Below are 17,733 nucleotides of genomic sequence, written 5' to 3'. Positions count from 1 at the left end.
GAGGAGAGAAGGGCACCATGTTGCAGGACAGAGCATATGCTCACGTGTGGCCTGGCCAGGCCTGGAGACCCCAGATTGCAGAGTAGCTTTAGGAATAGCATCTGTGTCTTCTTCTGACTGCTGGTTTGTTCTACAGGCTCCCAGGCCATTTTCAGCATTCATCGACAACTATCTTCCCACATGTAGCCCCGAAGTTGGAGGCCTTGAGAAGCCCTGCCTGATAGATCCAGAGAACCAAAACATGACCCTGAATGGTCCTGGGGGCTGTGGGGCAAGGGAGGACTGTGTGCTTAGCCTGGGCAGATCAAGGTAAGTGAGATCCAGAGGGCCAGCACTCATCCTGCCTGCTGCCCCACTCCAGCTCTGGTGCCTGCAGGACACAGCGCATCTGTAGCAGGTGCAGCCTCCAGACAGGCCCCCGAGGCCAGTGCACCACTGCCAGGGGCTCCAGCAAGACTTGTCATTGTTGTGAATGACAGGAGCGTCACTCAGGCTCAGGCCTTGCATGTGGGACGGCAGAGAGCAAACGTTCTTTCGTAAGAGGTTGCTAGAACATCTGGAGCTCATTGGAAGTAAGGAGCATCTGTTGCGTGCTGACCTTGTGCCAAGCTGGGTGTTTACTGTCTCATTTAAGCCTCACCCAGCTCTGTGGAGTAGGCCCCGGGCTACTTTTCTTATGTGGTAAGGATGAGGGGTGGACATTCAAGTGCATAACAAGCCAGGTGTGAGGCCAAGCTGTCTGCCCCGTCCAGCCAGTCACACTGTTGCCCACAGCCGCCCCTGGCTCCCTGGGCAGCACATACCTCACACTGGGTTAGAGCTGTGCTGACCCAGTGGTAACACTGATGTTCTTAGACCAATGGGGAGCTGTAGGCAGTTATACTAATGTGTTCTTTTGGAATACTCTTTAAGAAATAAACGATAGGCCAGGCACGGTGGCTCACACCTGTAATCCCAGCACTTTGGGAGGCTGAGGTGGGTGGATCATGAGGTCAAGAAATCGAGATTATTCTGGCCAACATGGTGAAACTCTGTCTCTACTAAAAATACAAAAATTAGCTCGGTGAGGTGGCATGTGCCTGTAGTCCCGGCTACTTGGGAGGCTGAGGCAGGAGAATTGCTTGAACCAGGAAGTCAGAGGTTGCAGTGAGCCAAGATTGTGCCACTGCATTCCAGCCTGGTGACAGAGCAAGACTCCATCAAAAAAAAAAAAAAAAAAAAAAAAAAAAAAAAAAAAGAAGAAGTAAATGATTTAATTGTTACTAAATTCAAATTAGTATTTAGTAACTGCCTCCCCCAACTTGTTTGTTCCAAACAATGGGGTCTCTAGAAAAAAAAGAAAAAGAAATATTCTTGAATCCCTGGGGAGAGACACTGGGCATCTCTGCCATACATGGGGGGTTGGGAAATGGAGGTTTCTGTTCTCCAGGTCCCTCCTGCCTGAGGGTCCCCTGGGCTCCTGCAGGGAAGAGGGTGGGTCAAGAAGTGAGGACAGAGGGCCATTGATGCTGTCCTTTAGATATAGAGGGCCATCTGTCCAACCCCTTGAAGCCCAGGCATTATTTGTCCTTATGAAGTCTTGCATGGGGTGTTCCCAGCATGGGACCTGAAGTTCAGAGCCTCATTCGACTTCCGCGCCTTCCTCCCTGCCCTGCCCTACCCCAGCGTGTGCTGCTTTACAGGCCTGAAGCCCACACAGCGCTGTCCCGACTCAGGGCCAACACGTGGATTGACCGCAGCACCAGGGCTGTGTCTGTGCACTTCACCCTCTATAACCCTCCAACCCGACTCTTCACCAGCGTGTCCCTGAGCGTGGAGATTCTCCCCACGGGGAGTCTTGTCCCCTCGTCCCGGGTGGAGTCATTCAGCATCTTCCGAAGCAACTCAGCCCTGCAATGCCACCTTGTGCTGCCTCAGGTAAGCTGACCTGCCTCTTGGGCCCCCTGGAGGTACACAGGGAGATGGGGCTTCACCTGGGCTGGGCTGCTCCACCAGACAGGACTAGTTCCCCACCCATTTACTCACCCCTCTGGGCACATTCTTGTCATGGCCCCTTCATGCGGCAGGCATCACAGTAAGTGCAGGAGCACAAGATGAAGAAGACCCCCAGTGGGGAAACCACTTCTCACATGTGTGACAAGTGCAAATATAGACCTGTCTTGAGGTACCAAATTCATCACGGGGGAATTGGGCCTGATGTTTAGATCCCCCTGGGGATTTAGCTCAGGCTACTGTAAAGAGTAGCGTACACAGGGTGCTTTAAAAAGAGACACTTATGGCTGGGCTTGGTGGCTCATGCCTGTAATCCCAGCACTTTGGGAGGCCAAGGCAGGTGATCACCTGAGGTCGGAGTTCGAAACCAGCCTGAACAACATGGAGAATCCCCATCTCTACTAAAAATACAAAATTATCTGGGCATGGTGGCGCGTGCCTGTTATCCCAGCGGGGAGGCTGAGGCAGGAGAATCGCTTGAACGCAGGAAGAGGAGGTTGTGGTGAGCTGAGATTGCACCATTGCACTCCAGTCTGGGCAGCAAGAGTGAAACTTTGTCTCAAAAAAATAAAAATAAAAAGAGAGAGATATTTATTTCCCACACTTCCAAGGTTGGAATTCCATAATCAGGATTCCAGCCTGGTCAGGTTCTGGCAAAAGCTCTCGTCCTGGGAGATGGCCGCCTTCTCACTGTGTGCTCACAGAACCTCTTCTTTGTGGGTATACACAGGGAAAGAGAGCAAGAAAGAACTCTCTAGAGTCTCTTTGTGTAAGGCCACTAATCCTATAGGACCAGGGCCCCATCCCCACCTATATTCACACTGGAAGTTAGGAATTCCACTTGTGAATTTAAGGGAACAGAAACCTTCAATCCATAGAACCCAGGATCTTGGTGAGATCACACAGCTTCACCAAACAATCCAAAACACCAGAAGTCACTCAGTTATTCCTTGAGAATGTTCCTGATTTTCTGCCTGTAGTTGACTTTTCTGCTATGAAGAACTAAGTCCTGCTGAAGGGAGGGGAGTCCCAAGAGGTTTTAGACTCTAGGGACTGTTCAGTGACCCAGGAAAGGCTGAGATTTGCACAGAGCTCAGCACACGCTGGTGTTGGGTGGAAGGGAGGATGGGACCATGGGATGCTGGTCAGGGTCTGCCTGGGAGAGACACGTGAGGCACTTACCTTGGGCATCAAACTTAAGGGGCACCACAAATACTTGGTAATCAAAGCAAACACTGCTCTGGTGCAATATTTACGAAAAATCAGAATTCGTATCAAAAAAATCATATTGGACAAAATATGGAAATTGTAGACAATGGCAGGATCAGTTTTCCTGACAGTTTCTTTGCCTCAGGCTCCAATAGGGCTCAGGACAGCACTGCTGTTAATCACTTTCAGCACCCAAAATTGAACCCTGCTGTGATTATGTGTGTAGCTCTTTACAACGGGCCAGTGGGACACAACGCAGGTAACTCCAACAGAGGACAGAGAAGATGCCTAAAGCCCTGCCAATGTGCTCTGGTTCCTCTCAAATCCATAACTAAATTTGAGTTTGGTTCCGTGATGGAAGGCATGAATCAACAGATAACTCAACAATGGAGAGAGAACCACATAGAGAACTTTAAGAAAGTGCGTATAAGGGAGCTTTCAAAGGCTTTACTTGGGGGCTAGGTGCAGTGGCTAACGCCTGTAATAGCAGCACTTTGGGAGGCCGAGGCGGGCAGATTGCGTGAAGTCAAGAGTTTGAGAGCAAGACTGCTCTCTGGCCAACATGGTGAAACCCCGTCTCTACTAAAAATATGAAAAAAATTAGCTGGGCATGGTGGCCTGCCCCTGTAATTCCAGCTACTCGGGAGACTGAGGCAGGGGAATTGCTTGAACTAGAGAGGTTGCAGTGAGCCGAGATCGCGCCACTGCACTCCAGCCTGTGAGACAGAGCGAGACTTCATCTCAAAAAAAAAAAGAATGCTTTACTTGGCTGAGAAAACTACTAATATATATGTATATAGTTCATATGTTATCTATTTCACACGTACACAGAAACTCACTCTTTTGAGTGGTGCCAGGGAAGGACTGGAGGATTGGCATGGCTGTGGGGAGGCCTAGTGGCCATAGATGCCTGTATTCTGTGCTTTCCCCTGAGTGCAGAGACCATTTCAGGTTCTAACCCCTGGCATGGAGTTTCTGTCAGTGCTTGACTTGTGGAGAGGCACCAAACCGCCCCAAGTGCCTACTGAAGAGCAAGTTTAGGATCAAATTCCTACAGAACAGGAAATGGCACTGCATCCTCGCTACTCAAAGGAAGGGGAACTGGTCACATGTGTAGGTCTTCAAAAAACGGTTTCTCAGCATTTGTGTTGATCTCGTTTGTTTACACTGTCTCCGCCAGCTGGTCTTCCTGGTGCTCAGCCTGATCCACCTCTACGTTCAACTCCACCGTATGATGGACAAGGGTGTCCTCAGCTACTGGCGAAAGCCAAGGAACTGGCTGGAGGTAGCCTCGCTTGTGTCATTTTCTTTTTGAAAAATAGCAATAAAGTGTTTGTATCTTAAAAAACTAATTTAAATAAGAAACTGATTATGCACTAGCTACCGCCAACATTATTGCAGTTTTCTCCCTGTGTATGGTAATCTCAAAACAGCCTTTGAGATCGGGCATCTTGCAGTGTTGTCACAGTCACGCACCACACGAATCTCAGCCAAGGTTGTGGTCCCATAAGATCATATGGTGCTAAGAAATTCCTGTCACCTGATGACATCTTGATTTGACCCTGTATCGGACTAGGCTAGGTATGTCTGTTTGCAGCTTAGTTTTTAATAAAGAAGTTTAAAAAATAAAAATTTTACAAACTTTTAAAACTAGAAAAAAGCTTTTAGAATAAGGATATAAGGAAAATATTTTTGTACGGCTGTACACTGTGTTTGTGTTTAAAGCTGTGTTATTATAGAGTCAAAAAGTTTAAAATTTTAAGTTTTTTAAGTAAAAGTTACAGTAAGCTAAGGTTAATTTATGAAACATGTTTTTATAAATTTAGTGTATCCTAAGTGTGCAGTGTTTATAAAGTCTACATTAGTGTACAGTAATGCTCTAGGCCTCCACTTCCACTCGCCACTCCCTCACTGCCTCACCCACAGCAGCTTCCGGTCCTGCAAGTGCCCGATACAGGTGGACCATTTTTTACCTTTGTACTGGCTTTCTACTGTATCTTTTCTATGCTTAGATATACTTAGATGCACAAGGACTTACCATTGTGTATGACTGCCTACAGTATTCAGTACAGGGACACGCTGCACAGCTTTGAGGCCTGGGGGCAACATCTGTCTCATATAGCCTAGGTGTGTGGGACTGTCTGTGTTTGTGTACGTGCACCCTACAGTGTTCACCCCAGGACAGAATCACCCAGTGAGGCATTTCTCAGAAGGCATCCTTGTCATTAAGCCACACATGACTGTAACTTACAACCTGTGTCACGTGGGGTGCCAGGTAAGCCCTTCCTCAGGAGCCATCTGAAGGCCTTTCTGCTGGATGTTGCAGCTCTCTGTGGTCGGAGTGAGCCTCACCTACTATGCAGTTTCTGGCCACCTTGCTACTCTTGCTGGAGATGTCACTGACCAGTTTCACAGAGGACTTTGCCACGCATTTATGGACCTCACCCTTATGGCATCATGGAATCAGGTACGGGGGTGCTCAGGGCCATGCAGATAGAGGCGATGCACTGTGATGCCATCCAGAAGGCAGAGGTCACACAAGTTCTACAAGGTGCGAGGCAACAGATTTGCTCCATATTGTGAGATGATACTCTGAGCTGGCAGATGGGAGTGGCCAGGACAGTGAAGGGCCTGGAGAACTTGAGACATGCTTTGCATACTAGGATATGTGGATTCTGCATGGAGCAGAACTCAAGAGCCTGGAACTCCCCCAGTGCTTCCAGGGGACCCTAAGGGGCACAGGAAGTAGGTGTTGGTGCGGTGTGGAGGAGGGAGGCTAGTGCTGACTTGCTTAGACACACCATTTTCTCTCTTCATCCTGGCGAGTCATAAATGCAGGCACTATTAGCCACTCTGCAAGTGAAGACACCAAGGCTCACGGAAAGTATCCAGTCCCTCGGTGGAGGGAAGTCTGGTTTCAAAGTCCCTGCACGTCCTTCCCCTAGGCAGTCCTTTCTGCAGGCAATGGCTCCCCATTCCCTGGAGGGATGGGAGCTCCTACCAGGAGGACCAGGCAAATGTGCACAGATGGGCCTGGATGAGCTCTGGGGAGGGGGCCCATGAGACAGGGCAGGATCCCACAACAGCACGGGACGTTGCCTTCCTGTGGTGGTGGAAGATGAGCCCACATATTCTGCTTCACTGCCCTGTTGCTGTCAGAACCAGCTCTTCCCCTACCTGCCTTGTCCTCCTTTTCCTGTCTAGAGGGTGGTCAGGGTACCACAGCCACTCCCAGGGCTGAGTGGATCCTACAGCAACCTAGAGAACAAGGGCCAGTTCCCCTCCAGCTTCAGGTCCCTCCTCCCCAGGTCTGTCATTTTTCCCCACAGCCTCCCTCTCACGCCTTGGCTCATGTCTGCTCTGTAATGAGAACTAGGCAGGATGAGGCTGGTTTCCTCTACACTAGCTTCCTCTGCTAGTCCCTGCCTCCTTGTTGAAGATTGCTTTGTTGCAAGCAAGAGAAATTTCCGAGACTAGAGGAAAAAAACAGGTTCTTAAGGAGCCCAAGCAGAAGATTTGGCTTTTCTCCTGAAGTAAAAAAAATGAGTCTGATGAGAGAGAACGCTAACCCAAGCAAAGCACAGCAACTGTCACTCACAGATTGGCAGCCAGGGACAACAGAAGCCTGGGCTGCCGGGTGAGCTGGTGCCCCTGGCTCAGGAAAGCTCACTGGGGGGACTGAGTCCTGTCTATGTGTGTCCCACTTGCACCATTCAGAGAGCCTGGAAAGCAGCCTGCCCTGAAGTTTCATAAGCTGGGGGAACATCACATGCTGTGCTAAAGTGTTGGAGGGCATCCTCTTCTCAGAGGAACTGGAGCAGAACCCAGGCTATTCCAAGTAGTTCCTCCTTATCTCCGGATGTTGTGTTCCTAGCACGTTAAGCATTTATTCTGAGAATTACAAGCAAGAAAAGGGGAAGAGCTGGGCTGGCTAAGGCCAACCAGGGACCTGTTTTGCAGGCACATATCAGCATCTACTGAAGTCTTCATTAAGCAATTATTTGATTTACTGTCTGTCTTCCTCAACAAGGCTGGAAGCTGCAGAATAGAGAATGTATCTATTTTGTTCATTACTGCTCCCCCGGTACCAATATCAGGGCCCGATGAGGACGCTGCTTAATTCATTGGCGTCTCTCTCTGGGACAAAGCTAGAGGAATTTAGCTCTAACTTCAGTGTAGGCGGCATCCAGGGTGCTGGAAGAACAAGTCATCTTCAAGATAAACTCAAATGACTTTCTAGTGATGGAATTTAACACCCAGGATTAAAGAGCTATGATTTGAGTGTGTGAAAATGAAAATGCACAGACTTTAGAATCAGCAGACCTAAAACTCACTGCCAGCTGCTCGTTGACCACATGCCATTAGGCAAGTTTCTTAACTTTTTTCAAGTCTTAATAAGATAGAACTATGATACATACTTTAGGGGTTTTGCTAGGATTCGAGTGTGTGTGTGTGTGTGTGTGTGTGTGTGTGTGTATTTGTACGTACACATGCAAACATATCCTTGGAACATCTTGGCGTCTTGAAGATGTTCCATATATGAAAGTCATAGTAATGGCAATTACTCAGAAGGCTTTGTGGCATCCCTCAATCAGATACAGGGAAGAAAGGGGCCCTTCCACTCTGTCCATAGGAAGTTTATAGCCTTGTTGTCCCATAGTCACCACTAGCCACACACGGCTATTGAGAACTTGAAATGAGGTTAGTCCAAACTGAGATGTGCTGTGAATGTAAAATGCTCACTGGAATTCATAAACTTGTATGAAAATTTAAAATATACCAGGCACAGTGGCTCTCGCCTATAATTCTAGCATTTTGGGAGGCCAAGGCGGGCAGATTGCCTGAGCTTAGGAGTTTAAGACCAGCTTGGGCAATGAGGTGAAATCCCATCTTTATTAAAATACCAGAAAAAACTATCCAAGTGTGGCAGCATGTACCTGTAGTCCCAGCCACTGGGTAGGCTGAGACAGGAGAATTGCTTGAACCCGCTGAGAGGCGGAGGTTGCAGTGAGCTGAGATTGTGTCACTGCACTGTTACCAGCCTGGTTAACAGAGCAAGACTCCATCTCAAAAAAAAATTTGTTTTTAATGTAAAATATCTCAATAATTTCTATGCTGGTTACATATTGAAATGATGCTATTTCACATTATTTTTCATATACTCATTTAAACAAAATATATTATAAAATAAATTTACCCTGTTTAATTGTACTTTTTAAAACATGGCTACTAGAAAATTTCACCCATAACTTGCATTGCATTTCTCTTGGCTGGTGCTGGCTAGAGCTCCATTCATTCCCATTCTCCATTGTGCAGCCCTGCCTGCTCTGAAGGGGGCCTGAGGGGTGACGGCCACTCACAGACTGTCTAGGTTTTGGTTGTCAGAAGTCATTTTTGACCTTGTCCCAGTTGCCGAGGAAACAAACAGAAAACCTTGATTTGTTGCCCATGTAAACTTTAAACCATGCAGCTGTCATTTCTTTTCTCTTGGACTTTTAATTTTGGTGAGAGCATATGGGATCATACACCTGGAAGGACGTTCCTTGTGAGCCCCTGGTAGGGAGAGGGGAAGGGAGCAGCCTTCCTAGAGGCCTCCCAAGTGTGGACAAGTCCGCAAGGCTGTTTGCCCCTGGGTCTGCCATGTCTCCAGTTGTACTGTGCTTGTCTGTTCATACTGTTTGTCTGAGCCACAGACTCTAGAGCTATAACAGGGGAGTGACTCCAGTTTTTTCGAGGATTACATTTTGTTTTTTGAGACAGCGTCTCCCTCTGTTACCCAGGCTGGAGTGCAGTGGTGTGATCTCTGCTCACTGCAACCTCTGCCTCCCAGGTTCAGGCAATTCTCCTGCCTCAGCCTCCCAAGTAGCTGGGATTACAGTTCATGCCACCGCTCCCTGCTAATTGTTTATATTTTTAGTGGAGATTGTGTTTCACCGTGTTAGCCAAGATGATCTCGATCTCCTGACCTTGTGAACCACCCACCTCAGCCTCCCAAAGTGCTGGGATTACAGGTGTGAGCCACCACCTGGCCATGAGGATTACATTTTTAAAAACCTACTTGGAAAGTGTTGGTGGCCTATTCTGTACATGTAACGGGTGGGAAGGAAACAAGCATACACTAAATACATTCTTTGAGCCCCCTCCATGGTGATGATTTTCTTACAGCTCAAGAGACTGAGGCTCAGACAGGGAGAACAGACCTGGGGTGGACAGAGTCCTGTCTGTGTGGCCTGCTAGACCTGTTCCATCCTGGTGTCCAAAGAAATGGCCAGGCCAGAATTCAGAGCAGGTCTTCTGAAAATGCGTTGTGATTTGTACTTACCCCTAGTTCCAACTCATCCTCCTCTGCAGACATCTGCACTTGATGTCCCTTGGGGACTCATGGTCTATATAACATCAAATCCAATGAACTCTTTATGTGCTGCCAGCAGCTGTGAAGATGTCTGCACCTTCCAGTGACTGGCATGGCACACTGACTGCTCTGTTCTTTTGTCTCAGAGGGCGCGATGGCTCCAGGGAATCCTCTTATTCCTCTTGACATTAAAATGCATCTATCTTCCTGGCATTCAAAACACAATGGCGTCCTGCTCCTCCATGATGCGCCACTCACTCCCCAGCGTCTTTGTAGCAGGGGTAAGAACTCTCACTTTTATCAGGTGATCTCCCTCATAAAGCATTGATCTGGGTTCTCTTTTCAGCCTTCCTCAAAGGAAGAACAAACTGCTCTCAAGGGGAACACTGTGTAGAATTCCAGTCTTCTAATCCTTTACAGTGCGCTTTTAGATAACTGATATCAACGGTTATATAGTAAGTTATGGTCATGACGACAATAACCATGATTTATGAAACACTTGCTCTGTACTTTGCCTTACAACAGCATGTTATTATTACAATAGAAGTAGTTATTATCACCTACTGAGCTTTCTCTAAGTGCCAGGAGTGGCACTTTGGGCCTCTCATAGATTACTTCATTAAACGATCACAACCAAGCTATGGGCAGGCACAGTTCTTCTTAGAAGGTTCTCAGGAATGCCTGCCTCAAACCCCAGGGCACAGCCAGGTCTTCATCCAGGGCTGACCCTGAAGTCTGGTCTGGAGGGGGAGCCTCAAATCAACAGGTCCAGAGTACAGCTTGGAGCCCTGCTTAAGTTCCTGGGGTGCTGGTGATTCCGATCTGGCCCCAGCAGGGAAAGAGCTTGCTCCAACCTGATAGGCCCTAATGCAGCACAGAATTGCAATCAGGGCCAAGGGAGAGTCTTGGCCAAGTGACCTGAGTTTGGAGGCTCTGGCTATCAGGATCCAGGGCACACAGGACACCAAGCACAGATCTTCTCCAGGTAAGGGGTTCCCCCAAACACTGAGGAACACACTCAGCAAACCAGGGCAGAGAGAAGGGACTTAAGAGTCAGAGAGAGTGGCATTCTAACCTGGCTGTCCCATGCCCTAGCTCATGTTGTGAACACCAACCAGTTGCCCAATCTCTGCCTCTAGGAAAAGCATCGATGATGTTTGCCCTGACGGCTATTACTGGCCTTTGAGATTATATGCATGCAGAATTTATGGAACAATTAAACTAGTCATTATTAGGACCATTTAGCAATGTGCAAAAATGCTTTTATGTGAGGGGAGAAAAGCCCAGAATATAAATAATTTGTGTCCAAATTAAGTAGAGGAGTTCTAACTGTGCAGCAAGTATAGACTCAGGCACCAAGAAGAGACCGGGAGACCACCCAGCTCTGTTTGTCCAGCTGTAGACTCATAGATTGTGCTTGCTTTCTTCTGAGTCCCACTGATGTCTGATTTCACCTATGGAGGAAATGATACTAAAATGAGTCCCAGTGCATTCCCAAGGAAGCCTTTGGGTACCCATCCAGGGTTACTCATGGAGGCCAGCAAGGACCCACACAGAACGCAGCCCATGACTATAGCTTCAGCTGGGTGGGTCTTCTCTGCAGGCCCATCCACAGTCTGCACACATCGACCATGTGGACCTGTGGGGTGACCTCCTGGTGGTCTGACATCCAGGTGGAGAAAGTGCTTGTCAGCACCAGAGCTGGTTGGAGCAGATGAAGGGAGAAGCATGAACAGGGCTGGTGATAGAACCCCTCAGATCTCAGACCAAGTTCCCAGTGTGCTATAACCAGGACCGTGAAACCTAAGCTTGACCAAATTCACATTAAAATCAGCCAGACTTCTCAATGCTCCCTAAGTGGTGTATTTTACTAGGCTCTGGCCAGGTGCAGGGGACATAAAGATGATGAGGGAGCTGCCCCCTCATGGCAACCATGGCCTGCTAAATGGGGCCAAAGGCCAGGGGAGCAGGCCACTTGTCACCACAGGCAGAGGAGGAGCTGAGGAGAGAATGGCCCTGGCAGGAAGAGCCCTTGAAAGGGAGGAGGGAGATCAGCGGGGCCAGCAGGGGTGCAAGCAGGGAGGCCAGCGAGAGAGGTGAGAGGGCGACACCACCTTTCTGGTTCAAAACTAGGGATGGTGTGATTGATTCACACTCCCCAAACTGCCCCTCCAAGTTTGTCTCTATTTTAAATATTTAGAAATCAAGTCTTCCACTCCTAAGGTCAGTGTTCTCCGGCTTTTCTTTCTGCAGCTGGTGGGGGCCCCTATGCTGGCTGCCGTCTCCCACTTGCGCCGATTCCTGCTTTCTATGTGGGCTCTACCACCTGGCACCTTCACAGACGCCTTCCCCAGGCTGCTGTTTCGTTTTCCTGGAAGAAGCCAAAAAGACTCCTTCCTTGACCTTTCCAAGTCTGAGCAGCGGGCCATGGCTGGTTACTTTGGGGCCCTTTTAATAGTCTCTGTCACATTGTGTTTTGGAATGGTAAGTAAATGGTTTGTACAAGCTTTATTTGCTGTTGGGGTGAAACTGTGGTCCATGTGAACGGGGCCAGGCAGCACAGGTCAGATCTCACGGTAATGAATCCCTGGGGCCCAGCTCACCTGCCCTGGGAGATCAGGAGAGTTTGACTCTCCCTTACCCTAGAACAGTCCAGCACAACAGCAGCCACCCCACGGTGCCACCTCCTCCAGGAAGCTTCCCTGGTCCTACTCACCCTGCACTGAATCACATCATTTCTTGCTCTGAACTTCATCTGCAAACTCATGCTGCCTCAAGGGTATCTGTTGCCTTTTCTCAGTCTTTTCATCTTATCAGAGTTTTACTCCATCAGCCACCCTCCACTGGACGTGTTCTCCAGGCGGGGGACCAAAGGAGGAATGGCTCCCTGTTTCACTCCCTCCTACTGATCCGCCACTGGCAAATCTAGTCACGTTGGTTTTGGTCTCCTTTTGAACTCTAACCACATTCCTAGCAGGCATATTGGTGTGCCTGCCTTCTAGGGTAGTTCCTGACGCATTGTAGAGCTCACTATAAGTTCAGTGAATTGAATATTCCAGCTTTGGATTAAAATTCTCTGCAGTCTTTAAAAGTCTACCAGTATTCTAGTTTAGGAGCTAGAGGGAAACTAAAAGTGAGTGCTCATGTTCACACCTTGACAACACTCAGACCCCAGTCTTTTGCTTTTACCAATGTTCCTAGCTCCCTCCTCCTGCTCAGCCATGAATGCATAAATCTGTCCATCACCCATCCACCCACCTGCTCACCAAACTAGTTACCTGTCCACCTATCCACTCACCCATCCATCCATCAATTCACTCATTTGTTCATTCAACAAAAACCTAAAGAACGCCCATTATATTCAGGCAAAGGCAAAAAAAAAAAAAAAAGATAATAACTGCCTCAGAGAGCTCATAGTCCATCGGGGAAGACTGACCTATACAAACACTTAGGGTATTTTTTGTATTTTAAATAGTTTCTATATTGGTTACGTGATTTGCAGATATTTTCTCCCGACCTGTAGCTTGTCTTTTTATTCTCTTAACAGCGTCTCTACAGAACAGAAGCTGTAAATTTTGATAAAGGCCAGTTTTTTAATTGTTTTCTTTTATGGATTTTGCTTTTGGTGTCCTGGCCCAAATGAATTCTCAAATCCAAGGTCACATATATTTTCTCCTATTATTTTCTTCAAGAATTTTTATAGCTTTATATTTTACATTTAGGTTGATCATCTGTTTTTGGTTAATTTTAATATAAGATGTGAGGCATGGAACAGAGTTGCCGTTTTTTATAGATGAATATCCAATTATTCCAGCACAATTTTTTTAAAGAATGTTTACTCCACGCACTTGGTTTTACAACTTTGTCAAAAAGCGATTGGCTGTATCTGTGTGGACTTGTATCTGGGTTCTCTATTCTACTCCGCCGATCTTTCCTTTAGCCAGTCTTATGTCAAATCTTAAAGGAGCGGATGAGTCCTCCAGCTTGGCTCCGTTTTAGTTGCAACTATTCTAGCTCTTTTGCCTTTCAATGTAAGTTTTAGAATCATCTTGTTAACATCTTGTTTTTTAAATCATGTGGGGGTTCTGATTGAAATTGCTGTGGAAGTATAAATCAAATTTGGGGGAAATTGACATCCTAATAATATTAAGCTTTTTTCAATCCTAGAATTCTGTATTTCTCTCCATTTATTTAGGTCGTCTTCGGTTTCTTTCCATCATTGTTTCATAGTCCTCAGCATACAGATCCTACATAATTATAGGAAATTTTAAAGACTAACTAAAAGTGTCCCCAAAGAGCAAGAAACTTAGATCAGAGACTCATTTATGCTTCCTAAGGAGACCAGGAAATCTTCACACAGCAGTAAGGGGAGCCTTGAAGAGGAGTTCCGCTCATGGTGACAACTGCTGAGAGCAGTGTTTCAGACAGAGGAGCACGTGGAGAGGGCCATGCTGGAGTTCTGGTTCAAGCAGACATCGTGTGGAAAAGGATGGTGGGAGTCAGGAGTGAAGGACCTTGCATGTCGTACTTAGGCACTTGGATGCTATCTTCTGAGACGGGCAGGCAATATTGCATTGAGGTCTCTGGGTGCAAGAGTCAGGCCTTGCTGTCCCCCGTGGCTGTTTTGCTGGTAAAGCTGGAAGGCCTCAGACCTACACACCAGTGGCCTACCCTTTCAGGCTCCTGAGCATCTTTGCAGAGTTCTAAAACTTTGTGAGGGGTTCGAGGGATTTGGGGACCAATCAAGGACAAACATGACCGCAAGAGACAGTAACACACACAAACTTTATTGAGGTAGTGTTTTGAAGTGTTCCCATGTAGGGGAACTCCCTCATGCTATGAAAACTGTCCACAGGCTTACAGCGTAGGGTTCAAGAACAATCCAAAAAGGAAGAAGAGCAAGGGAGATCTTAGGGGAGCGGGGCAACAGAGAGGGAGCTTAGCCCTTAGAGGACTGCTCAGCAGCGTGGAGGGGAAGCTCTGGGTCAGAAAGCTCCCGAGGCCAGCGGCAGCTTGGGGCCTTATAATCTTATCAGTGGGTAACAGCTGTCCCCTGAGGTTTTGCAGGATATGTAAAGCTGACAGGCTCTAAATGGCTAAAAAATTGTTTATTTGGGTTATTTTTAAAACAACTGGATGTGTAAAATATTGGGTTTGGTACCAGCAGGCTTTTGAGCTAATAGCTTACAGCCTGCAGTGAAGAAATAAACCACCTGGAGGCTTACAGAACACACATTGAGGGCACAACAGCCTGCTGAGCACAAGACCCTTTCTGCCTCCCAGGCACAGGCACAGGGCTGTCTCCTGAGGCTCACCCACAGCTCAGAACGGCTCACCAGGGGACGCCGAAACTGAGACAGACTTTACTTATCGGCATGCACATTGTGTTGATAATCTCAGTCTTCGAAGTTAGATACTGAAAACATCCTTTACAATACAATGAATTTCCATGGCTGAGATCATCTTACCGACATTTAGTTCAACTCAGGAGAGGTATTTTCCTGATTTTGCTTTTTTTAACCAAGAAGTCACTATTTTACCAAAAGGTCATAAAGTAGCATCATCAGATATAATCTTCATCGTGTAGTTTATCATATTAACAAGGCTCTTTATTTAGGTTGCTGACATAAAATTTGTCTTTATTTTTTCTTCTCTTTTTTAGCTGAGAGGTTTTCTAATGATTTTACCCCGAAAAAGACAACCTTTTCAAAGTAAATCTCTTGTGAGACTTAAAGACGTCACTGCTTATATGTGGGAAAAGGCCCTCACCTTTCTGAGACTGAAAGCACCAAAGTTAGAAGAGGCTGAGATGGTTGAGAATCACGTAAGCTGTGGGATCTTGGGTTACTGAGCATGATAGCACACTCAAGACGATGGTTTCACTGCAGAATTTTGCTTTCGATGATCAAAGCATGAGTATGTTTCCATGCCAAATCTCATTGCAAAGTGACAAAATTAGTTTCAATCATAGTGGAACTCATGGAATTTTCCCTTGAAATTCTAAAGCACTTTACAGATTACGAAGCACATTCTCCAGCATTAACTCACTATATCCTTATAATAACCTGTACAGTTGGAAAGACGGAGTTTATGGTCTTCCCCAGGACCTAGACATGCTGTATTCTGCCCCGTGAGTTAGTTATTTGCTTGTGGTACCTGCTATCAAACCCAAATTTCTACCCAAAACATGGAGCCTTAGGTGCATTGTTTGAGTTTAGTTACCCCAGACATGACTGTAAACAAATCAAACCAGATGTTTGCACACTGAACACTCACTTTCTTCCATTGCTAATGTATTAGTTCGTTTTCCCTCTGCTGATAAAGACATACCCAAAACTGGGAACAAAAAGAAGTTTAATTGAACTTACAGTTCCAAATGGCTTGGGAGGCCTCAGATTCATGGTGGGAGGTGAAAGACACTTCTTACACGGTGACGGCAAGGGAAAAATGATTAAGATGCAAAAGTGGAAATCCCTGATAAACCGTCAGATCTTTAACCATCACAAGAATAGCATGGGAAAGACCAGCCCCTGTGATTCAATTACCTCCCACTAGGTCCCTCCCACAACATGTGGGAATTCTGGGAGATACAATTCAAGTTGAGATTTGAATGGGGACACAGCCAATCAATATAATTTCATCCCTTACCCCTCCAAATCTCATGTTCTCACATTTCAGAACCAATTAATTATGATTTCCCAACAGTCCCCCAAAGTCTTAACTCATTTCAGCATTAACCCAAAAGTCCACAGTCCAAAGTCTCTTCTGAGACAAGTCCCTTCTACCTATAAAATCAAAAACTAGCTAGTTACTTCCTAAATACAATGGAGGTACAAGTATTGTGTAAATACAGGCATTCCAAATGGGACAAATTGGCCAAAGCAAAGACGTTACAGGCCCCATACAAGTCCAAAATCCAACAAGGCAATCCAATTTTAAAGCTCCAAAATGATCCCCTTTGACTCTAGGTATCACATGCAGGTAATGCTGATTGAAGAAGTGGGTTCCCATGGTCTTAGGCAGCTCTGTCCCTATAGCTTTGCAGGGTACAGCCTTCCTCCAGGCTGCTTTCATGGGCTGGCATTGAGTGTCTGTGGCTTTTCCAGGCAAACAGTACAAGCTATCAGAAGATCTACCATTCTGGGGTCTGGAGGATGGTGGCCCTCTTCTCACAGCTTCACTAGGTCCCTTCTATACTCCCCTAGCAGAGGTTCTCCATGAGGGCCTACCCCTTCAGAAAACTTATGCCTAGGCATCCAGGCATTTCCATACATCTTCTGAAATCTAGGCCGAGGTTTCCAAACCTCAATTCTTGACTTCTGTGCACCTGCAGGCTCAACATCACATGGAAGCTGCCAAGGCCTGAGGCTTCCACCCTCTGAAGCCACAGTCTGTGTTGTACATTGGCCCTTTTCAGCCATGGCTGGAGCAGCTGGGACACAGGGCACCAAGTCTCTAGGCTGCACACAGCACAGAGGCCCTGGGCCTAGCCCACAAAACCACTTTTTCCTCCTGGGCCTCCAGGCTTGTGATGGGAGGGGCTGCTGTGAAGTTCTCTGACATGGCCTGGAGAAATTTTTCTCACGGTCTTGGGGATTAACATTAGGCTCCTTGCTACTTATGCAAAGTTCTACGGCTGGCTTGAACTTCTCCCCAGCAAATGAGTTTTTCTCTTCTACTGCATTGTCAGGCTGCAATTTTTTTTAACTTTTATGCTCCATTTCTCTTTTAAAATGGAATGCTTTTAATAGCACCCAAGTCACGTCTTGAATGCTTTGTTGCTTATAAATTTCTATCAAATATCCTAAATCATCACTCTCAAGTTCAAAGTTCCACAAATCTCTAGGGCAGGGTCAAAATGCCACCAGTCTCTGCTAAAACATAACAAGAGTCCCCTTTGCTCCAGTTCCCAGTGAGTTTCTCATCTGCATCTGAGAGCACCTCAGTCTGGACCTTATTGTTCATCTCACTATCAGCATTTTTGTCAAAGCCATTCAACAGGTCTCTAGGAAGTTCCAAACTTTCCCATATTTTTCTATCTTCTTCTGAGCCCTCCATACTATTCCAACCTCTGCCTGTTACCCAGTTTCAAAGTCACTTCCACATTTTTGGGTATCTTCAGGAATGCCCCACTCTACTTGTACCAATTTACTGTCTTAGTCCATTTTCACACTGCTGAT

General features: G+C 46.8%; 1 protein-coding gene across 1 annotated transcript in view; it reads left to right on the top strand.

Annotated features, from left to right (window-relative positions):
* Positions 1-17,733, top strand: part of PKD1L1 (polycystin 1 like 1, transient receptor potential channel interacting) — a 180,849-nt gene that overhangs the window by 143,033 nt on the left and 20,083 nt on the right. The window contains exons 50-56 of the mRNA XM_035253357.3: positions 137-309; positions 1,683-1,917; positions 4,382-4,486; positions 5,528-5,668; positions 9,700-9,834; positions 11,807-12,037; positions 15,216-15,377. Of these exons, the coding sequence (XP_035109248.3) occupies positions 137-309; positions 1,683-1,917; positions 4,382-4,486; positions 5,528-5,668; positions 9,700-9,834; positions 11,807-12,037; positions 15,216-15,377 (1,182 nt within the window). The remainder of the gene's footprint in view (positions 1-136; positions 310-1,682; positions 1,918-4,381; positions 4,487-5,527; positions 5,669-9,699; positions 9,835-11,806; positions 12,038-15,215; positions 15,378-17,733) is intronic.

Source organism: Callithrix jacchus, chromosome 11 (genome assembly GCF_049354715.1).
Source record: "Callithrix jacchus isolate 240 chromosome 11, calJac240_pri, whole genome shotgun sequence".
In the NCBI taxonomy this organism is placed as follows: Eukaryota; Metazoa; Chordata; class Mammalia; order Primates; family Cebidae; genus Callithrix; species Callithrix jacchus.
This window is presented reverse-complemented; position numbering and strand designations above follow the sequence as displayed.